The following is a 24,275-nucleotide window of genomic DNA, read 5'->3' as shown; positions in this document are numbered from 1 at the left end:
AAACAGAGTGACGTCATGCAGAGGAGAAGCTCCTGCTTCTACGCTATCACGCAGCAAAAACATTTGACTTTCATTGATCACACAGGCACAAGGGACTAACATGGTAGAGGGATGCAGAGTCAGAGCTGGATGTGGACAGGGAGACTTCCATCTGGAGGGCGGGGACAAGTGTGTAATGGGTGGGGCTGCCTCCCCTCTCCGTCTTCCTCCTGTTTTGACTTAGGCTGCGTCCTAGAAGGAACTCTTCCCCCGGGGCTTTGTCTTCACTCGCAAAACGCAGCAGGGAATTCTCTGCAGGGGCACGATAGAGGCAAACTCAGTACTGCACACACTTTATGAAATTAAATTGTCATTTGCATAATAAATGCTTTGTATAGTTCCCCAAAATGCATCTGCATTTCAAGATGCTGCAGCAATTCAATAACACAATGAAGTAGCTGACTTGTCAATGAGTTTTTCTACCTGGACCAGAGACGTTTAACCACATACCAGTTCTAAAAAAGGCATGAAAGGCATTTAAAAATCTACAAAGGAAGGCTGTTGTCAGGCAGGAAGCCCTGAAAACTTTCAAATACTGTCTCTTGTAGATAAATATAGCACCATCACTTTTTTTTCTGAAAAGCCCAAAGGAGCAACATATCACCACCATCCCCAGAGGAAACAAACACATCACTCAAATCTTTCTTTGAGACTGAAATAAAGCAATTCAGTCTCCTCCCACTCCACTTACCACCTAGCGCAACAGTCACCAACAAAATGTGAAAATCTCAGGAAAATATATTCCTACGGTTGCCAAAGCAACAGCGTACTTTATATATCTAAACAGAGAGAAAGAGCGAAACAGAGTGAGAAATAGAGAGAGAGAGAGAGAGACAGAGAGAGAGAGACAGATAGAGAGAGAGGGGGGGATGAAGGGTAAAAAAGGAGCAGTGATAGATTATGAACATATGGATGAGATGGAGGCAAGAACTGATATCCAGCATGTTATCAGTTTTGACAGGCCAGCTCATCCTTCTACTTTTTGGCTCCGAGATCTGAGAGGGTGAGGATATTATGAGGTATCCACCCACTCACCTCAGCTCCCTCTGTCCCTCTCTGTCTCTCCCTCCTTTTCTCTGCCACCCTTTCTTTTTCTCTCTCCCACTGCCTCCCACTCACCTCTCCTGCTCTCTCTCTTCAGCTTGGCCAGGTCTTCGTTGTCTCCCACCCAGTTGTATTCCACCGGCATTGAGATGGGCCTGAGCCTGCCTGGAGCAAGGAGGCCCAGGGAACGTCAATATCACACAGTTGCCCACACACACACATCAAACAGCTGCAGACGTCTCGAAAACATACGAACGTCACATTTGCACGGCTCTGAGCTCCTGGCTCTCACGATTACAGCAGCGGGTCGTCTAACAGGGCCAAAGTCTTACCATAGGTGGGAGTGCTCCCCCTGCGGACTGATGACACGTCTTGGTTTTGGTCGTACTCGTAACAGTATAGTATAGCGTCTTCCTCCACTAGAGGAAATCGCCGCCGACACTCCTGGTCCAGGTAGGAGTTTGGTGACTCAGATCCCTTGGCGACATGAACGTCTGACGGAGGATCGTCCTCCTGCAGATTTACTTTTTCATCTCTGCAGTAACAGAAAAGCAGGAAGCAACTTAATGTCAGTAAAGATTTGAACTAGTGCACGAAAAGAAAACTGTACTGTAGGGTGAAAATTTTACATCTTCAGCACGTAATCGGTCATAAACAGTCATGTTTTGATCTTAAAGAATAAGGCTATAATCATAGTCCATCCCTAAATACTCTCCGACTTCCCTACCCTGTCTGTGGCTCTCACCCCCAAGCCCATTTGTTCTTAGAAAAGATATGCACCCTGAAAAATTCATCATATATCATTTTTTAAAAATCTTACTCAAACAGGAGTAAATAGTATATTTGTTAGGGACTATTTTCAGCTGCAGATTATTACGCCTTTGGTGCACTTGAGTATTTATGTCAGCAGGATGGTGAATGAGGGATTGACTAAAAATAAACTACAGTGCCCATGTTCATGGTAATGAAGGAAATGGTGTGAGTCACTGATGTGTTTTTAATACTTTTTGGACAACAATGGAGCTATATGGGAGAGAAGATCAAGCTTTGGCTAAAATATAGAATACCACCAGACTCACCCTCTAAGTGTTAGCTTTAGTCTTTTATACTCAGTGAAAAATTTACATTACAAAAACACATAAAACAGCAATATTAAAGATGCCTTCTGGAGTTTTCTTGTACAACAAAACAAATACACTGTGTGTATCTGTGAGGCCAAAAAAAGTGTAGAATCCATTTCATTCCTCATGAAACATTTGCAAAGCAGATTTTTAAAATATTCTAACTAGTTCATTGGTTACATCTATGCTCGCATGCTGTTTCTTGGCTCATCACAGCCACTTCTAGATCATTGGAAGATCAGATTGGAATCGTTTGAGACCATTGGCAGGACTGTGCCTATGGTGGCACATTGCATAGCTTCATTGCATGTATTTCAGGCCTGTAACTTGGCGGCAGAAATGTGTATCGCAACGCCAAAACAGGAACCCACTTGTAAAAGCATTGCTCCACAGCACTACTAGTGGTGAAAAACTCCACCGGGTACGTTTAATATTTGTGAAAACAAGCACTGTGTGTTTTATGTTATTTTACGTTGTTTATGTGTATGTTCACCTGGGGGTGTAGGGTTCTGCTGGAGGAGGTGGGATGTAGAGGTCCTGCAGGGCACAACTACTCCTCCTGGATGGAGTGCTTAAAGTGCTGGTGGGCGTGGCAACACTGCTGCTGGGGCTCTGAGGGAAGATTGGCTGCGTGTGAGTGAGTGTGTGTGTGTATGTGTGAGTGTGTGTGAAAGAGAGAGAGACAGGAGGACAGACAGAAAGAGAGAGAGAGAGGAACAGTTACAGGGATTGACACATTGAAAATTCGGAGTTCACAGCAGTTCAGTCAGTTAGTCAGTCAGGGACGGTTCGTTCGGTTCAGGCTGTGCCACTGAGCATCTCAACCATGAAATGAGCAGTGTACTGTACGTTTCTGATGCTCCAGTTCTAACTGGTGCACACAAGAAGACAGGTTGGTGTGCAGTCTAGTCATCCCTCTCATTCAGGTCAAGGAAAATCTGGTCATAGCCTACATAGTCTGTTAAATGCAGTGCACGGAGATAGATTACGCCTGTCCTTGTTTATTTGTGATACCTTTATAACAAAATATTATCATCTTGAAATATGTATTATATTAAACCAAAGTAAAATCATCAAGATGTCTGTTTTGCAGCGATAAAACATTTGACTTTGATAGATTTATCCAAAAAACGCTTCAGAGCTTATTAAATGTGTAAGAACTGAAATTCTTTCAACAATGGAATATTAATTTGTCACTGCAGAAACTATGCTAATATGTTGCATAACACACAGCTGACTAATATCAGAGATGTATTATCAGGAGTTGTGCTCCATCATAAGACCATTATGCATGTCAGAGGCTGCAGGGCTTCCACAGCACACTGTTCTCTTCAATAACTTAACAGACTACCTTGACATTCTTAATTTTAGTCACATTTCAGAAAAGAAAACATTCTAGTTTTCATGTTCTCTTTTCCCTCCTTTTCTGTCCTTAAAAAATGCCAGCAGGAGAGCAAATTGGATTTAGGTAGAGAAGAAGAATGTGAGGATGTGAAGAGGGAGGAGGAGGCTGAGCGGTGCTGCGCTTCAGGGCCTCAGGGGGGTAAAAACATTTTCTCTGGCCTGGGACTCAAAGAAAGGCTGGGCTACATTAATACACATCCCCTCTCATTTCCACCCATTCTGGCTCAGGCACACGATCCTAATAATGTAATTGGTTTGGCCAAAGTAGGACAACAGATGCCACTTAGGGCTGAAATGTCAACTTGTGAATGAATGATGCTGGAAGCTTTAACCAATTAGTGTCAAGTTGTGCTACATAAACGGGGTGGACGCAATAAAAGCAATATCAGTACAATACAGTGCAACACCCATAGCTATCTCTGAAAAGAAACTGAACATTATGAGCTTTACATGGATGATTCGTTTGTTTCAGGGCTCTTGTATTAGATTGCGTTGTATTCCAAAGCTACTACTTTAATTGAGCCCACCACATCTTTACTTTGTACTTTTCTGTTTATTTTATAACTTTACTGGCTCATGTGAGACGTTGGTGTCTTGTGTCAGAAGTCTGTCCAGTCTTATTTTTAACATGAAAAGGGACGGATGCACAGAAATATACACATATACAAACATAACACTCATGATGCACATCCATATTCACATACAGAAACAGGCATGCATCAACATTATCTGTGGAGGATGAAAGCAGCAGTCATACTTGCAGAGCCAACGGTTTCCATCTCATGTTCTTGAGCAGAGCGGGAGTTGAGGTGAGCGTGCTCTGTGGGCGTTTCTTCAGTGTCAGGGTGACACCTGCAGGGTCCCCACGCAACAAGTTCACCAGGTTCTTCAGCTGCCAGCCCACCTAGCAAACAACAAAAGCATGATACACTTAAAGGTTTCCTCGACACAGACACATTCATCCAATAATAAGCCGACATTTTAATATCAACGTCCAGTTGGGGATCAGTACGTCACAAAAGAGATTTAACATACAGTACATCCAGTTCATAAATAACTTTAAATTTGATCTTCCAAATACTTTGTGGCTGTTTATCAGAGTCTCTTTTCGCATATGATTTGGATGACTTTTCTTTCCCATTTTATGCTGAAGTTTGGCTTGCCACGCAGGCTTTTTATTCAAGGTATTTTTTTGCTTGTTATTTTAATAATACACATGAATCCTGACGGTCAGGAATGGAACTGCAGCCTCTGTTGGTTGTGTTAATGATGTTAAATACAAAGTTGTATGCCCAAGGGCAGCTTGTACACCTCCTGTGATATCAATCTGCAGGCACTGTCATGTTGTGGTAAGCACTGATGTTGCACATCGTGAACAGCTGCATGCCTTGTAAATAGTCTTTAACCCAGTTCTGATGACATTTGGCACAAAAAACACCCTGCCCAGAGAAACACTGTCTGCTGCTGAACTAAATATGCCAGGTCCAGTTTGGGGAGGAAATATCCTCTCTTGCTTGGCTGACTGCACTGAATTTCAGTACATTGTGTATTCCAAGCAGCCTGAGAAAGCTGGCATTTTTCAGGCACTGACCTAGCAATCACTTTGTTCCTTTCCAAGTAATTTTTAACCTTGACAGCCACAACACAGAAATTCTTCACACACACAGAGTGCATTAAAGAGACAGATAGGCAGAAACAGACACTTTTAGAATCCAAAGCCTGCTTTATTCCGTAATACAAAGATTGTCTTGCTGTGTCTGGCCAAAAAAGATTGTGTTTATTTAAAGCACCCCTGATTCTCACCTTGTTTTCAGCTATTTAGTGTTCTGCTTTTGTTAAGAAATGTCCTGCTTTAAGCAAGTAAGCTTATAAACATTGTGTCACTGACTTCTACATTCTGTTTCTCTCTCTTCAGGGGAATCTGGTAACACTCTCCAGTGATAAATTTACTGTCCTGCATGGAGATTTTTATGTGTTTGGAGCCTTCCCCATTTATTGACAATTCCACCAGAGGTTCAATCTATCATTGCTGCCTGTAGTTATTTATTTCTGACATGCTGTCGTAATTTTTTACAGCCTTCTAATCCTGTGCTCAACAGCACTGAATAATGTGCCAGTTCTTTAGCTTATTCTACACATGTAATAACATTCTCAAAGTTAATCACAAGGCAACTTTTACCTCTGAGGATTTTTCTTTATTAATTTCCTTTGGTTGATGAACCTCCTTTGCCTCAGAAGCCTTTCTTACTGTATGTCTGATTTGCATGGAAAGGGATGCTCAAATCCAATGAACTTTGGTGCGTGTCTTACTGCTGGACTTCTCCTAGTTGCTTTTATTGTAGATCAGTCATCCGTGAACTCTTTCAACCACCTCCTCTTTCCATAATAGTGTTTTTTTAAGCCCCAAAGTTTGTTTTAATATCTTGCAGGCCTGAAGATGTCTTTTTTGTGTTATGATTAAAAACTTTCAGAGCATTTCTTTTTTGTTTTTTGTATCTTTCTGTGAGAAGAGATACTCCCAGGCCACCGCCAACACATATCTACTGTTCAGTGAAATATTACTTTGTTTCTCCAAAGGGTTCCCTCTAGCTTAGTGCCCTCCATCCACCCAACAGCAGTGTATTCAATCGGGATGTTCATGAATAATCAATCATCATGAACTAAAAGGAATAGTTCAAATTTTTAGCGAAATGTGCTTTTTTGTGCCGAGAGTAAGATTACAGTTAACTCTCAAACTCACTCAGTTACTCTGAGCTGCTGCTTGTTTATGCAACAGCAGCAGCAGTAGCAGCATCAGCAGCAGTGGACATCTCCAGCTCCACCACCACTCCAGCATCCACTGGAACTCTGTCCCAGCCCCAGTCAATCAATCAAGTTTATTTGTCACATTTAATCATATAAGGTACAATCACAGTGAAATGTAATCCCGCCAGTTCCTTCAATTCCTAAATGAAAAAGAATTTAATAGAATAGAAATAGTAATAATATATGTGTATGATTGGAGGGGTGGGGGCAGTCTTAGGCAGTGACCTCATTTACGATCCTAGCGGCCTGAGAGTTGAAGCTCCTCCTGAGCCTCTCAGTTCTGGCCTGATGTATCCGGTACCTTCTTCCCGACCGCAGCAGGGAGAAAAGGTCGTTATCTGGGTGGTTGGGATCCTTAATGATTCTTCTAGCCTTATTCTTGCAGTGTCTGATGTAGATATCCTGTAGGCAGGGTAGAGCACCGCCTATTGTTTGTTCAGCTGACCGAACCACTCTTTGCAGGGCCTTGCAGTCCTGTTTGGTGTTGTTTCCGTACCAGGCAGTGATGTTCCCCATCAGGATGCTCTCCAGGAATAGAACATTCCTCAGTATTTGAGGAAATACCCAGAATTTCCTCAAGCGTCTGAGCTGAAACAGTCTCTGTCTTGCCTTTCTCACCATTGAGTCTGTATGCAGCACCCAGGTCAGACTTTCAGTGATATGGACACCAAGGTACTTGAAGCTGTCCACCCTCGCCACCAAGGACCCATTGATATTGAAGGGCGTAGTTCCTTCCCTGCTTCTTCTCCAAGTCCACTATCAGCTCCTTAGTGTTGCTGATGTTCAGGAGTCGGTTGTTGTCCTGACACCAGTGGGTCAGGTCCTCTATGTATCCTCTATATATCTTCAGGTAGGCCTTTTCATGGTTATCTGTGTTCAGGCCGACCACAGCTATGTCGCCAGCAAACTTGATGATGAAGTTGGAGTTGAAAGTGGCTACACAGTTGTGTGTGTACATGGAGTATAGCAGGGGACCCAAAACGCAGCCCTGGGGTGCTCTGGTGTTAAGGATGAGGGCAGAAGAGGTGTGTCTGCCTACCCTCACCACCTGGGGTCTGCCCGTCAGGAAGTCGAGAATCCACATGCACAGTGAGGTGTTTAATCCCAGGTCCTTGAGCTTTGTGACATGCCTGAAGGGAACTATGGTGTTAAACACTGAATCGTAGTCAATGAACAGTAATCTCACACAGCTCCCTTTTTTCGTCCAGGTGAGATAGGGTGGTGTGGAGGATGTGTGCTATGGCGTCTTCCTTTAAGTACTTGAGTGAATGTAATTAGTTACTTTCCACCAGTGGTTGTTGGTATACAGTGTATTTCTTCTGGTTCCCCATGAGGAGCATACACTGACACCTCTCTGCTCTGACTTTTGGCCGCCTTTAAACCACACTTCACAGTGAGATGAAAGAGTCTTGAAAGCAAAATAAACTCTGCATTTGCACTTATTCTCTTTAAAAAATGGCTGCATTCAGTGGGTGAGTTGACTGACTGAAATGAACCTGTCTTGAGCTGTGTAATTATCATACGTCTTGCTGTTGCGCACACAAGTAGCAATTATTTTAGACAAAGGGTGCTATATATAAATTGTGCACCATAGGAAGTTTTTGCTTTCAATTGCACTGAATTTATACAATGCTACTTCAGCAAATAGCAGTGAAAAGGCCCTGCACACCCATACAGATACACACGGGGGGGGCGCTTCCTAAAGGCAACATAGGCGGTTGCCTAGGGCATCACCCAGAGGAGGGCGCCAAAATTACACCCAGAAAAAATCATCAGTGAGTGATCATAGCAGTCAGAATATGCTAGAGCATTGAAGGGTATTGTGGAGTGGAGTGTATGTGGAGCACTGCAGTTAGAGAAAATGAAAAGGCAAAAGCCATCCAGGGCTTGGTACAAAAAAAAGAAAAAAGAAGACGACGACAAACGTCCTTAGGAGAAAGGTATGCGATTTTGACCGTTAACTTTGCATTTTGTCAATTTTAGCGAATGGATTAATCATGTTAGCATCATGTTATCTTGCTTCTTCGCTAGTTAGGGGGGTGTGACGTTAGCTTGCAACATAAACGTTATTGCCATTGAGTCAAAACTGTCATCAGGCTTTCTGGAGCAAAACAAATAAGCGCAAGTTCAGCTATATAATAATTCGCATAATTTTTGTTGTGTCACGATATTTAAATTTGAGTGAACAATGTTACACCAGTTTTAATGTAGTGTAGCGTGCGTAATATAAGGTTAACATTAGCTCAGCTCAGCTGGCAACACTATGTAACCCTGTCAAAAGGTGCATGCATTTGTATTTATTCTGGGTTGGAATGAAAAAAGTGTCAGGGTAGGCTTTCCAAATTAGGATTGGGAACGTGTACATGAGTACACGTGTACTTGCTGCTGAATTTATAATCATTAAGAAAAAAACTGTACATGATACTGTTATTTTTAAATAGACAACCCGTGCACATATGAATAAAAGGAATGGATAAAGGAAAAACAATAACCATTGCTAGGCAACTGCAGGTATTGTGCTACAGTCTAAATTTTCAAAAAAAATACTCATTTTTGGAGATTATTGAAGAAAAATGGATGTGTAATCATTTCCCTTGCATAGGCGCCAGGGGAAGCTTGCCTAAGGCATCAAATGTGCTAGGTCCGGCCCTGCACACACACAAGTGTTTTCAATTATTTTGGCTGATTACAGCTCTGCTAAAGTCGGGAGCTATATTAAGTATAATGTGAGGTCGCCTAACCAAATAACTATAAAATTTGAAAGTCCTGCTCTAATGTAGAATGTGAGGAAGATGTAATAAAGCACAGTCAATACTCGCCCACACAATATTGAGGAAACATCTAATTAATAAGTGAAAACACCTGTTGTTTGTTGATGGCCCTACGCAGGTACCACCTGATCAACTGAAAGGCTCTTGTGAGCGTGAGTTCAGTGATTTCAACTGACCATCCAACTGGCCAAGAAGTAACAGACCCATCCAGTCAGAGCAACATATCCACATTCTCAAATACCTATAAGAGGCACAGCAGTCAGCCACTTAGACAATAACAGGTCTAGTGGTGCTGCAGTGGCACACTGTGGATGTACTGCAGCACACATGTGAACATGTATAAAGGAACTGCATACACACTCACACCATACACACAATCTGAGGCAGATCTTTGTGTACAAAACAAGATTGTATGAATTAAACAAACTTACAGAATCAATCCACAAAATGCAAAAACATGCACAAAAAGAATCCACAACTTCAGATAGGAAACATGAAAAACATAAAATAACCCAGAGAGAAAATACTATGGTCTTACCACTGTCTGATGATTGACCTGAATGACTTCATCTCCAGCATGGATTTTCTTACAGCGGTCAGCCAGGGACTGATGGACAGACAGAGAGGCAGAGTCATTAACTGCTGCACAAATTCACTGTGAATATCTACACACAGTAGGTGAACACAAAGAGACTTAAACTTACTCCTTCTGTCGTCCCGGTGATTACATGCAAACCATCATATGTTGATTTGATATACATGCCCTGTGGAAAGAAAGCAGCACATAAATTTACGTTAACATTTTAAAACAAACCCTAAAACAAGGCTCATTAAACACAATGCATCTCAGCTCAGTCACACAGCCATTTGTAGAACAGACCAAGGTCACAGCATATTTGCAAATATTAGCATTTGTTTTAACCTGATTATTGAGCAAAGTGGGCAAGAATCTGGATTTATCTCAATTCTTGTTCAGCGCCAATGTTTTTCTTCATATTGAGCTGGCATCTGCCTCATCAGACAAATGTTTTAATAACTTCAGAAACGTCACATGGCTTTACTTTTCAAAAATACCAAATATCAAATGCTCCTCAAAACAGACTGAATCAAACATGGAGGATTATTTATCTGCAAATACTGTTTGTCTGTTGCAGAAAAGCTAAAACTCAAAGCTTTCACTAAAAGGGGTCGTAAGTGCATTATGAACAGACGCGCGCGCACACACACACACACAAACACAAGTCCAGACACACGTTCACACACAGATGTGCATGAGTACACTCACACTGATACACAGAAGCAGCATGCCAGTCTTGAAGATGAGTGTAAGAGGTTTATTTTTAGGCCACTTGGCCCACTGTTCTGTTCAGGTTTCACTGAACGGATGAGAGAACTTCCATGCCCCCTGCAAGCATTTGTGTGGGGGTGGGGCTCTTATTGTGGCCCCAAGCAGGGCGCTCGTGCCTGAGTGTAGGTCAGTGCGAAGATGGAGTTCAACAAAGCACTGATGGTTATATGGTGGCGGCAAAAATAAGTGTCTACTATGCTACTTAACGTAGTATCTATAGTATGTCACAAAAGTAAGCGTATTCACAGTCAGTTGTTGAATTTCAGCTCTCTGTATTTTGATCATTTTAACATGGGCAACATGTTCTTTTCATGTTGCTTTTTAGCAGCTGACTCATATGCCCACCAGCTCAGCGAAACCCAGTTTTGGGACAGCTGCAGTCAGCTCCATTAGATATTGGACAGTGCAGCAGCACGCAGTGTTTATGTTTTGCCTCAATATTCTTACTTACTTTGAAATGTGAAATGATACCACAACTGTTGTTTAAAGTGCCAATTTAAAAATTCAACAGCCACTTGTCTTCCAGTAAACAATGTCCCAGTTACTATGGATGACCAGATGAAAACTATTACCAGCAATGTCTCTGGATGAAACCCAGTGACAGGGACACTGTTTCTGTTTATTTTTAATGAAAAATGTTCAATGCTGTGAACACCAGAAATAAGATTCCTTTCATCTGCATTGTACTGGGGAAATATGTTTATCTCGAAACATGGGTTAAATAAAACCAAAACTATCTGCGTGGGTCATTACCACTAGAGGCGAATATGCTTTTTGTAATTTGGGTCGACTGAGCCTTTAAAGGTACACTATGCAGGATTTTCCTAAAAAACAATGTATGGACTCATACAAAAATAATCCCCCTAAATCATCACTTATGACCCACTAGAAGTGTGTGGTGGTGTATTTATCTACAGGGACTCTGCCTTCTGCCTGTATTTTCTTATTTTCTTATTATTTTGCTGTGTTCGGGACGTTTCTGGGCGTCAATCTTTGGACAGTGGGTGTGTAGCCTTCAGCCAATAACAGCGCACAGGGTGTAAGGTCAGGACTCTATAAAAACTTAGCGACCTGGTTACATCGTTGTCTCCGTCTCCCTCCTCTGCTCTCTGTCTGTTTGACCGGGGGCAGGGCTGAGCTACACACACACACACACACTCTCAGAGCAGAGAGGCCACAGTGAACAGGATAAAACGTGCACTTCAGCTGCATACACAATCCAGCAATGCGGCACCTTCCCGCAGGGTTGTGCGGAGGTGTGGGCGTGTTTATTTGTGTTTTAGAACGTAACTGCCATGAAAAAATCAGAAAATAATGTTTTATTTATGAGAGTCACTGTTTTGCTCTCGCTAGTGCTGCTCCCTCTCTTCATTCACTCTTGCTCAACCACTGCTGCTCTCGCGCTCTCTCTCACTCTCTCTCTCTGGTGTCGTTGAGCCGAGGAGGAGGGGCTAACTGTGAATGTTTTGTTTACAAACACCAACGGACAAATCCTGCATAGTACACCTTTAAGTGAATAGTTTGTGACCCAAAATACCTACATATGTGTATTTGTATGGTATTTATATCAAAGCTTTGAGCTGGAAGTAACAAATCAGGCAGTTAGTATTAGTGATTGAGCAACTGGATTAACTTTTTTTTTTTGCAGTGAGTAACACACATGCTGCATGATAATTTTTACATGCCATATTTGAATGAAACAGAAGTCAATATGCTGTCAAGTGTCATGCGGTTGGGATTTCTGTAATTAGTAGGTTTCACCATCATCCAGCATTATTAGTAGTCTTGTACTTTACTTTTTTTGGTAGCTTTTTTCTTGTGTTCATTTCATCAAACCTGAAAAACAATTTAACATCTATATTTTAAGTATATTAAACCATATTCAGGAGTAATGAAAAGTATATTGGAAGCCTGTTTATGTGCAGGTGCCACATAGTGTTGAGGAGTGTCGGGCTTGTATGCTTCTGACAGACTGTTGTGTTTACCATGAGTGAGTCTGTGCAGTGTGATGCTGTTGAGTTTTAGGAGTTTGGTCCAAAGCAGCTACCCAGCGTGTGACTGGATGACCGTCTCCATAGGTCAGTCATATCTCAAAATGTCAGTATTCAGCATTATTAAAGTTCATTATGAATAAGAGGGAAAACTTTAGCTACAGCGTTCATTTAATATGTAAACGAAACATGACTGACTGAAATATCTGAAAGAGTGAATTTCTGCCATTGACATGTATTTTTCTGTTATATTTGTGCAGGTTTAGATGCATCATTAAAACTAGCTAACAATATAATCTGCAGCAATCTACAGAATAAAGCCAATAATTACTTCATATAGATATGATGTTTATATGTGCAGAGAACAGAGCGACAAATCTTCTGTAACACCACAGAAACACACAGAGCATCCTCTAAAGACTAACTGGGTTGGATGACCAATCAGAAACTCACAAAAAATGAGTTTGGTGCTTTATGTCTGAGTGGGCAAAAGTCTTACCAATCCTTCAGTGGATTTTATGTTGGCAAGCTGCACAACCTCCAAATGTGCAGCCTGGGACACCATGGGATCCGAGGACAGAGAGATAATGTGGTCGCACACTTCAGACAGAGTTTTACACTGGGGAGGAGGACAAATTAGGCATGAATACAATCTTTAAGTGTTAGCGATGTAACTTTTACATTTGATCCAATGGAATAAAGTCAGCGACTCACCACGTGCAGGATTTTGTTTTCTGTTTCGTATACAGAGCAGTCCTGGGGAACATTCAGAGAGCACTGTTACCTCAAGAGAATGTGTCAAAATGGAGTTATTATTGGCATTTTTGCTGTAGGTGGATATAAGCAAAAACCGAGCAGCTTGGCACCTATAACCCCCAACACTCCCACACAGGCATGCACAAACACAAAACAAATGAATCACCAATGCGGAGGCATGCCTCTCTCTCTCTTTCTCTCTCAGCCTTCAACTCTCTCGATTTTAAATGTTTCTCTTAACTTTGTATAAACATTATCCTCGTTAGTGACCATCCTCAAACTATTAAGCATCACTTCTCTCATTATTTACTGAACTTTCAGGGCCATACAAGCCTGCATGCAAAGACAAATACACAGATATTAAAATCTAATCTGCAGAATCTTTAGTTATTAAGCCCAACTTAAACACTTCTATTTAAGTGATTCTTATAAGCACGTTAATTTATGAAACAAACAAAAGAAAAGTGCAAACACCAACATAATGAAATGTTGTTCATTCTGATATTTTTTCTAAATTTAAGCTTTCTAAAAATGTAGGAAAATATGTGCATCATTTAAAGATGTTTCTAAAACTATTGCGCACAAATAAACATTACAGTACGATGAAGACAAGTTATAAGGCATTTAGGCATCACCATGAATCAGGTAACTCTTGTCTGGAGGAGGTATTTTGAACATTTCACTGTTGTTAACAAAAAGTTAATAACTGGGTTTGAGTTGTAAATTATTATTAAACAATTTGTTTACCTGTTGTACAATGGTAGTGAGCTCAAGACACAGCTGGATCACGTTGTTTCTGGTTACAGAGTAATCTGCCACTGCAGCGAATGGGGACCTGAAAAAGAAGGAGCACCTGGAATGAACCATTAGATCATTCTTCCTTTGAGACTAAATCACTGGTCAATCTGTGGGAACATTTCCAAACACACAAACACAGGATTCCTTTATTTATATCCATGTTTTTGAATCTTCTAAAGATATTGAGTCAGATTTTAGAGACTAATATTACAATTTTGAGTCCTTATTATGCATGTAGTGCATATTCAGTCATCATATGTGGTAAAGGCCAGTAATAGCTGACACTGTGTAAAGATTAGTTTGCTATTAAGCTTTTTCTTTTCACCATGATGTCAAGACCCTGGATAAGGATACCAGATATCAGCACCAACACACCCTGTACCCACCCAAAAAAATCAAATTTTTATCTTAATTTCCACCTTTGTACTCCAGAGTCCTGTCATGTTTATGCTGCCAAGTGTAATTCTGTCTATAATGATGCATTTTGAACATGAAAATGTTGCTGAATTTTAATTAGAATGCTTGTTGTAGATTATGACTGCATATATGGGAAACAAAATAGCATTTCACTTTGTTGTTTCTGTTGAATGTTGTCAGCTTTGAACTTCTGAATTCATCAAACGTACACATACGCAAGCACACACACACACACACACACACTCACTGGCACAATCCCACAGAGAAGCAAGGGATAAAGCGACATATAAATAGACTTGCTCAGTGCCTTTTTGGCCACTCTGTCAAAATCTACTTATATAAGGCCTTTACTCATCTTTTCATGTCAGCTGATTGGTCATGGAAATAACATTAAAAAAAACAACGACAAAACTGCTCTGCATGTGGTAAAATTTGGAGTCTCTACAAAACACTACATGAACCAATGAATCATGACAAACAAGATTGTCTGATCCTTTCTGAAGCCAGTCTTTCTATATTTAATTTGCTGCAGTACAGCAGCACAACAGGTTCTTTTCAACCAATGTAAAATTAAAAGAAAATGTGAAATTCAAATATTCCATCATATCAGTATTGTTGCTTAAAAATCAACTGTCACAAGTATGAACCTAAGATTATTTTAAGGGCAAAGACATCCAATCAAAGTACAAAGATCTGCAACAAAATCTGCCCAAATTCTCAAGACAAAACACTGTCTGTGCATGAATGTATCCGTGTGTGTGTGTCATGTGCCTTTTAACATGTTTGAAAGTTATCACACATGCAACCTTTTGTCAAATCTCACCTATCTAGCCATGCCAGAAGGCTTTTGGCGGCAGCAATGAGGTCCACCACAGAGGTAAGAAAGTCATTGGGTAATTTGCGGGTGGCTCGGCCATCGTAATGACCGCTGCGCCGCCTCCCTGTGATGAAGTTCTGCAGGTTCTTGGCCGATGCGTTGAGCTTATGAGAAAGAGTCTTCAGATTCTCAGTCTCCAGCCCGTAATTCTAGAGGATAGAGGAAAGTAAATTCATTGTGTTTGACCAGTTTGTCAGTGTTTGTTTTGACTGTGATGCGTTCCCAGAATATCTCCAGTGCGGAGATGGAAATGCAGCTTTTGTCTTGACACTGCTCTGCGCAGAAAAAGACCACCGGGGCTTCAGCCCACCTTTTAGCGCTATAGAAGATGCTGCTCATATGACAAACGTGAGGAATGAAACCACTGACCCGTCCACCCTGCCCCGCTCCCCTCTAGCTGTCACTTTGCATGTCTACAGAAAGCAGAACACATATTACCCTGTATGCCAAACTGCACGTGCAGGCCTGTGGGCGTCTGTCACGTTAGACTTTCTTGGGAGGGGAGAGCGCGGCAGGAGGGCCACTAATCATATTTAATACAGCAGTGCCTGAGAGACTTAAAACTAAATCCCAGTTACGTAAGGAGCTTTGGGGCTGAAGCAAGGCCCCCCGTGCATCGATGCAGGATGAGAGGACTTTAGATTCAGATTGCATCTGTGACCACAGTCCACAAAATCTACATCCAGTCTCTCTATGTGTCTCAAGGGCTAACGCATACCCGTCTTCATCTCTATATTCCACCCTCTCGCCTTCATTCCTACTTCTCATTCATCTTTTACCATCTTCTCTTTTTATATTTCCTCCAGCTCTAACGCCTTTGACACCACCATAGATTTTCTTTTTTTCTGATTGACCCACTGACTCCTCAGCGTGCAAATCAAAATAAAGATCTGAAAAGGAAGGAAATTATAGTACTATATTAAATTGCACTTATTAAAAACTGAAGAATATTGTAACTTCTATCTCCTATGGACAGCATGGCTACAACAATTAGAAGCAAATAGACGACACATGAATTTAGAACTTTTGTAAGTTAACAGATGTCTAAATCAGCAAACACGGATACCAAAATATAACCAAGCAAAGGAATATGTAACACACCAATAAGCAATTGGAAAACAAATTAAATGAAAATGTTTTCAAGAGTTAAGATTTTACTGTTTTGAATCTACTACAGATTTTCTGAGTTAATGATTTTGAAAATGTGGGTTTTGAAAAGAAGTACATATTCATAGACAAAGTGGAGTGATAAGAAAAGTTAACATTTGGTTAGGGCTCTAACTGTTGGAAAAAAAATATATATGTACATATATATATTCCATATTCTTTGACCTAATAATGTGCTTTTGACTACAGTGAGTGTGATTATAGCTGCAACCACCAATTATTTTCATTCATCTGTCAATTATTTTCTCAATCAATTGACTATTTGTTTGATCTACCTATAAAATATCAGAAAATTGTGAAAAATATCATGCATAAACAGATTCAGGGGAGGCTCAGTGAAATGAAGTGGAAAAATATTACATTAGTTATTACATCGCTTATCAAAAGGAGATCATGTAGAACAACCTAAATGTGTGTGATTTGGTTAAAGAAATAGTTCAGAGATATAGTAGTTTGGGGAATTTTACTGTTTTTCCCACTTTCCCAGAATCAGAAACTAATAAATGCTTTCAGACAGACCTTTTTATGAATTTGGTGTAGTTTAAAGGAGGTCAAACAGCAATATCAGGCTATCTTGGCTCAATCGTTGAGTGTCTATGGGATCAAATAACACAATCACAATCCTATATGCATCCAGAAATTGCACAATTGCACAAGGCGGTATCATTAATTGTCTTGTTTTGTCCAAGAAACAGTCCAAAACCTGAAGCATATTCAATTTACTACCATGTAAGACCAAGGAGAGCAGCAAATGCTCACATCTTAGATCCTGGAACCATCAAATCTTTTTTTTTTTTTAAAAAAAAGCTTAAAAAATACCTGAACAATTAATCAATTATCAATTATTAAAAGTGTGTTACATTCTTCTATCAGGATCTAGTAGGTTTTACACTGGTGGAAGAGACTCTGAACAGGAAGTTACATCATCATTGGTTTTTCTTACATACACATTGTGATCCCGCTGACCTGGATCACAGTGTAACACAGGTCTGAAGGCGCTGCGGTGCCACGTAGAGTGACTGTTAAAATAAATATTATGCTTTCACTCCTTTGGCAGCGCATTAGTCCAATCAGCAGAACAGCAACCTACAACGCTGACACACACAAAACTTGTGGGTCTGAGATTGGGAGCAGAAATCACTTCATAAAGAGGCTGTAATCCATGTCAGCACTGATGACGGCTGTAAGATTTGCCTGTAGAGGATGTTTTGGTCAGATTATTAACTCTGGTAGATTTGCTGTAATGTTTGAGGCCTAAATCATTTTATCTGTTGTGACAGGCAAATGCTTAAAGTATAAAGCTATCAAAAGTATTTGTGTGTGTTTATAGTGTGTCTATCTTGACAAAAAACAATTAAAATCCTTTTATTCCTTCAATAAATGTCTTACCAATTAAGTGCTAGAAAAAAAGCAAAATGTTAATTTTCCACTATCTTTGAAAAAAACTTTTTTTTTTTTGCTTGATGACAGCATATTTTTGGGGTTTATCCAGAATGAATTTTGAGGAGGAACCAAATGCGTTACAGAAACTTCATCCGACAGCAACTGTCTGTGACTCTACCAAGTGAGTGGTGGGACGACAGCGTGGGAATCTTGGACTCACCAGAGCGCAGAGCAAGTCCACGGCTTCCAGTATGAGTTCCTGGTGGCCGATTCTGGACACCCCCAAATCCTCCAGCTCCTGGTGGGTGATACGCAGCAGCTGGTCCCCCCCTACTTTCTCCCTCTCGAAGGTCTTGATGTACTGCTGCAGGCAGTCGTCCAGGCCTGAAAGGAAACACACAGATTGACAGGAAAACTTTCACTACAGCTCGACAAGGCAAAAATTTTGTTTGCTGGCGATAACAGATTTTCAGATTTTATTAGTCAGTCAGCTTCTTGTGCAATCTTAACTTGCATTATGTGTTCTAATCTTCTAATAGGGCTTGATATTGCTTTCCTTGCCAGAATATGTGCTGTAAATCTGATTTCACTGTGTGTGCACAGGTTTTATTTTGTTGCTGTGTCCTATGAGTGAAACAGTCTATGTCTGACAAGAAATCTGACAGATTCCCCCTTCTCCAACACTTCCACGGCACATTTTTTGCTTTAAAACAGCAAAAGCTTTCAACTAAAAGGAGCAGTGTGTCTGTGCTCAGCTTGTTTTACATCTTTCGGTGCTGCAGCAGGTGTGAAGTCTTTTGTTGACGCAGTTGATGAAGTGCAGCCAACTAAAACAAACCGACAGATTCTGCACCTTCTATCTGCGTCAACGGGTTTCATCGATATACACAGAGTACAGGGTGTGGACACAAGGACAGGAACATCTTGCAAAGAAAAAAACCCCAATATATTACAGCATCACAAAAAAAACTTAACAATTGAATTGAACATCTCTCGGACACAAAAATCAACAAAAATTGCATACTCTCTGTATTATTGGATTTAATATTTTCTAGGTGTTATAGATGTGATATTGTGTTAACTCCCTGTACTCTTAGCTTCCTATAGACCAGAACGCTGCCCCAATGATTTAGTATTATGTTGAAACTACATTGTTAGATGTTAAACAACCGTTTGATTTTGCTTTGTAAATACATTTTGATTGATGGTTCAGCACTAGAGCCTCCTGGATCTTGAATCTTATTTACAGTTTTATTCACTGTCATATCAAGCAAACACACTATTTGAGAAGAAAAGTATTTCTCATTGATCCAAATAGATTAAAAAAAATGTTTATATTTACAGTACATTATAGCTGAATGTCACTGGACAGTGCTCTGCATGCTAACCAGACGTCCTTTTACCACTGGAGACTGAGAGAGTAGCCTTTGTATGGCCTTTTCTATGCACTCGGTCTGTTTCCATCTTCTCAGTGAGTGAGGGACATACACACACATACACACACACACACACACACACACACACACACACACACTGACAACTCTTTGCTCATCTTGTCTTTTCATCGCTGTGGACCAATCATATACATGTGACTCAGTACTGTGCCTAAACCTGATCAAGCATTCAGATCAGGTTTAGCTGGCAGCTAAACGGTGGAGAGGAAACATAGGGAGTTTCATGGTTTTGCATAAAATTTAAAGGCTTAACTAATCAGCCTCTTTACCAACTTAATTGAGACTCATTATGTCAATGAAGTATTCCCCATGTTGCCATAGAAACCATGAAGTAGGGTTTTGGCAGGGATTCTCCCTGACCGCAGGACAAAGTAAAGAAATGTGCAAAGAAAGGGCATGCAGCGCTCCAAAAAAGTGACTACATGGTACCATGAGACATTTCGCTAACATAGCTATCTGCTGAATTAATTAGCAATCACTCAAAAACTCCTAGGATTTATTTGTTTAAATATCACTGCAAAGCATCATGAAATATTAATTTTGATATACAAATAAAGGTCATTGCTATAGTTTAAATGTTGGATTTGTTACCTCACATACAAACATAAAGTAAGGCTAAAATGCTGTTTACGAATGCTAAAGTCTGGTGGTTTCCCCTTTTCAAACTGAGCTGCCATATCTTGTTTCCTGTTTGTCCTCTTTGGACTGTAGCATTGTGTAATAGAAAGCTGCTCAGAGTATGCTCTGCTGATTGCACTAAGTAATCTCCGCTGCATCAATTTTCCTGTCCATTTCATGAACGAGTCAGATTATCAGGCACGCTGAGGAGAAATTAAAAGCACAGCGCTGACACGTCCTGATCCCAATTCTAGATAATCCACTGGTAATGTGAAGTAAGAGAGATATTTAAGGCTGTTAACGCTGTTATAATAGATTTGTGTTAATCTGACATGTCATTGATCACTGTCAGTGTGTGTGCGCGCGTGTGACGAGAGAGTGAGCGTGCGAGAGAGAGAGACTGAGAGAGCACAAAGGTAAAACTGATATACTTCACAAAACATGAATTATGTTAATGCACATTGTCAGGAAGAGTAAAGAGATTACACTAAGCCTGCATTAGGTGCATGCCTCAAAACACACAGACAATTCACAAAAACAATATCTAAAATGCATATATCACATGTATTTGCACTGCTACTGCTACTTGCTATGTCAAGAACAAATTGTCAGTCAAAGCTGGGATTCTTTTCTCTCTTGTAATGAGAATCTCTTCTTTAAAGCGGCTTTGTCACAGCTGGGAATATAGAGCGTCTTGCTCACACAAAACACCAAAGGGGGGTGGGAGAGCGGGATTGTGGGAAGGTCACGGGGTGCCCCTATTTGGCCTCCAGTGACATCACGGAGCAGTATGCTAATAATGGAACCTGTGAATGCTAACGACAAAATGCTGCCAGTCCTCAGGAGCTGAGAATGGATGCGAGACAAGAATGAACCCACTCCACCCCCCTCTCTCTCTCTCTCTCTTTCTCTCTCCCTCAGTGTCTCTCAGTGCCACTCTGTCCCTCACTTTAAATTACCATTACTGGGCTCTGGGCACAAGAATCGTCTCTGCTCCACTTGTCAGATGTGGGACACTGAAGAACTCTGTCTCTCTCGTATCCAGTCTCTGCTCTTTGCATTTCTCACTTGTGCTATCAGCTTATTTAGAGATCATCTTAAATCTCAGTTTAGCTGCTCTGGTCATTCTGTCTTTGCATTTCTCCACATCTTCTCCTCCCCGTGTGTCTCCTTTGTCTGTATCGAATCCTCCGGCTACACTTACATTTGTGTCTCTACCGAGCTGGTACGCTCACAAATAACACCCTGTTTAAAAGGCAGCGTCGGACTCAGGTACAATTTGTAATACACAAGTCTGATCCTTGCAATCATAATACGTCTGAGCCAGCAGAAAAAGGCTTAGAGTTATGACTGTGTGTGTGTGTGTGTGTGTGTGTGTGTGTGTGTGTGTGTGTGTTGAGGCAGGAAAGATGTATGTATGTGTATGTTTCATCCGGAGCATCTCTGAAGGGCTGTGGCCTGACACGTGAGCACGTGGCTCTGCAAAACAACACAACACACCACTGAAACAATAACAGACAAATACACACACTCGAACATCATCATCCACCTGAGTTCAACATCCCCTCTTATGTTTTGTACATATTTGACATTAACAGAGTGCTTGTGGTAATAACTTTGTCATGCCAACATGCAAAAAAGCAGCAAAGCTAATGAGTTATTTGTATACAAGTAGGCGTGTGTGGGCCATTTAAAGGTTTTTGGAGGCTGAATAAGCAATCAGCTGACACCAAATCTCAAAATGAGAAATAAACTTTTATAACAATCGTATGTTAACAACTTGCAACTTCAATGGTAAGCCCAGGCCTTGATTAATTACAGTTCAGTACAGTCAAAACATGTCTTTCTTGGAGGGTGACCTGAGAATCCCACACAATCTAATTTGATACTCTCCATTTAAACCTCACAGTCTGCTGGATGCTTCTAATTTGTGAATAGATACTCTGATTTACAATGAATAAATCTCTGTCTTCAGAGTTAATTACTAATGGATAAGAATCATCTCGGGTTCCAGTGCACTATGAGGTTTTAAAACTATTTAATCTGGTCCTACATGATGATCTTGTAAGTCAGCTGTGACTTCTTAATGACTTGGAGCATCTGCGGATCAACATTTGGCACAGATGGCTGTGCAAGCTCTGCTATGATAGCTCTAATGTTGCACTTTGCACACATTAAGCTTGGTCAGTAACTTAAACCCCTTTTTTCTAAGCACAGATTCTGAGCCCAGACCCAGTGAAGGGTAGTTATTTGTGCGTAATTACTGGATCTCCCCCGTTTTCCAACCTCCTGCGAGGCAACCCCGCGTTAACAATACCCACCGCAGGACACAATAGAGGTCTTAAACCGTTGGATTTGTTAGGCTCCGGAGAAGATGTTGGTCTGTGAGGATGACATTCACACTGCCTGAGGGGAAAAAATCGATCAAATGATTTAAGGCTGCAATTAAAAGCCTGTAGAAGCGACCGATTAAGCAAAACCCGAGGCTCAGCAGGTGTTTTGTTCTCTTTGGGCATCTCGAGTGAATGTGTGCTGAAATGCATTTAGACTCGCTGTGCAACACTAATCACTGCAGTTTGCAGACATCATTTTTTTTTGGATTTAGCTATCATCGTGTCTAAAGCCTACCTTTCATCCAGTCAACCACTTGACTGGAGCTCCACTTGCTCACAGGCTCCATAACCAGTGCCATGGTAGAAGTTTGTCTTGTTCACGCTTGACAAAAGAAAAACACTCCCAACAACCTCACCCCGCCTCCAAAATTCAAAAAAATTCAAATTATATGGGAGAAAAAATTATGTAAATTCTGCTCTGTTGGGTTTGGGTGTTTACAAACAAAACGAGGTAGGTCCAAAAGGTCCAAAATGTCGCTCTGAGGAGCCTGAGTGCAGCCCAGCGGACTTGTGCACATTCCTGTGCTGTTTGCTCGCTTGAAAGAGCTCTTTTATTTGTCATTCACGTCAGGCTCAGTGGCGGTGATGCTGGTGGGTCGCCGCTGGCCGACCCCTCTTCCAAAATACATCCCAGTACCATCCAGAGCAGGCGAGAACAACGCGCACACTATCACTCCGTACTTGTGTCCGGAGAGGCTGGCTTTGCTCTGAGCATCCTCCCTCATACACAGACATGGAGTCATAGCCCTCACCGTGCAAAGTATGTGTGTATGAGGGGTGATTAACGCCACGGAGAGGCAGGATGAGTCTGAGGAGGAGGAGATGTGTACTAATGGGAATCAGTGACATCCTGATTATACTGGATTCGGTTAAAAAATTAGTGCTGGGCTGAGTGACAGCACTTATTTGCACTGAGGTGTAGGCGTGAATAAGCAGAAATTAATATGCAAGTGAAGAGGACAGTGCTGACTATTTTTTGAAAAGATTTAGATTTGTTTTTTTAATTATTATACTTTTCTGATCAGTGGGTAGCTTTACAGTCCATCCATCCAACCACTAATCATAGAATAGGAAGGAAGTGATTTTAAAAGGGTAAAATCCAGAAAAACTGAAAAAGACTGAAAAAGAGAGAAATTTGAATGCACTAGTAGATGTTAGCCTGCCAGTAATTTTATACTTTTACATGAGTAAAATTTTGGATGTAGGACTTTACTTTGAACAGTGTACTCTCACGCTATAGTGTTGCTACTTTTACTTAAGTAATGGATTTGAAAACTTTCACCACTGTTCATCTAAAGGGGTCATGGATAGAAACACATCTCCTCCAATACTGTTTAGTTTGTTTCAGTCATTTTCAAGTTATACGACTGAAATACACATAAATAGTAGTCATTACTTTTGACTTTTGACAGTGACAAACCAAAGCAAGTTTACACTGACTGAAAAGGTGTAGGCTGAAGCCTGAGCTTATTACATTTACCCTTTTTATGTTAATTATTTTGTACAGATCCCTTTAGAATTATACATTGACATTGATTATGCTTTGTATATGTATTTTTTATATGTATATTATATATACCCAAAAGTCCCAAACAAAATTCATATACATAATAGTGTTCATACCTCAGTTTTATATTAGTTAATAATCTTATTTTAAAATATTTGTTAAATCTTTTAAGTGTATAATACATTTTCATTCCTTTTTCAAAAATATTCCACAAATTAATTCCTTAGACTGATACATATGCTGTCACCAGCCACTTATTTTCAGTTGTCTGATGCCTTCAGGTATCTGTTTCCATGGGCCCATCACAACAAATCCACCAAATTAAACAACAAATTATGCCCTCCAGAACGACACATATAAGCACTCTCTGATTTAACACCCC

General features: G+C 40.7%; 1 protein-coding gene across 12 annotated transcripts in view; it reads right to left on the bottom strand.

Moving 5' to 3' along the window:
• LOC122994930 (connector enhancer of kinase suppressor of ras 2-like) overlaps window positions 1–23,101 on the bottom strand; it is a 31,479-nt gene extending 8,378 nt beyond the window's left edge. For 2 of the 12 annotated variants that reach the window (XM_044369727.1, XM_044369729.1), the window contains exons 1-13: window positions 22,622–23,101; window positions 18,142–18,305; window positions 15,318–15,520; window positions 14,027–14,132; window positions 13,238–13,300; window positions 13,023–13,142; window positions 9,889–9,948; window positions 9,723–9,791; window positions 4,366–4,512; window positions 2,698–2,831; window positions 1,416–1,618; window positions 1,159–1,248; window positions 101–291 (exon numbers count right to left, since the gene is read on the bottom strand). In XM_044369727.1, coding sequence (XP_044225662.1) covers window positions 101–291; window positions 1,159–1,248; window positions 1,416–1,618; window positions 2,698–2,831; window positions 4,366–4,512; window positions 9,723–9,791; window positions 9,889–9,948; window positions 13,023–13,142; window positions 13,238–13,300; window positions 14,027–14,132; window positions 15,318–15,520; window positions 18,142–18,305; window positions 22,622–22,685 — 1,614 coding nt within the window. In that variant the 5' untranslated portion in view covers window positions 22,686–23,101. The remainder of the gene's footprint in view (window positions 1–100; window positions 292–1,158; window positions 1,249–1,415; window positions 1,619–2,697; window positions 2,832–4,365; window positions 4,513–9,722; window positions 9,792–9,888; window positions 9,949–13,022; window positions 13,143–13,237; window positions 13,301–14,026; window positions 14,133–15,317; window positions 15,521–18,141; window positions 18,306–22,621) is intronic. The other 10 variants (XM_044369732.1, XM_044369733.1, XM_044369734.1 and 7 more) reach the window with 7 other exon arrangements.
• Between the last annotated feature and the right edge of the window lie 1,174 nt (window positions 23,102–24,275).

The sequence above is a fragment of the Thunnus albacares genome, chromosome 13 (assembly GCF_914725855.1).
Source record: "Thunnus albacares chromosome 13, fThuAlb1.1, whole genome shotgun sequence".
In the NCBI taxonomy this organism is placed as follows: Eukaryota; Metazoa; Chordata; class Actinopteri; order Scombriformes; family Scombridae; genus Thunnus; species Thunnus albacares.
The sequence above is the reverse complement of the archived record's forward strand: the minus strand, read 5'-3'. Positions and strand labels throughout refer to the sequence as shown.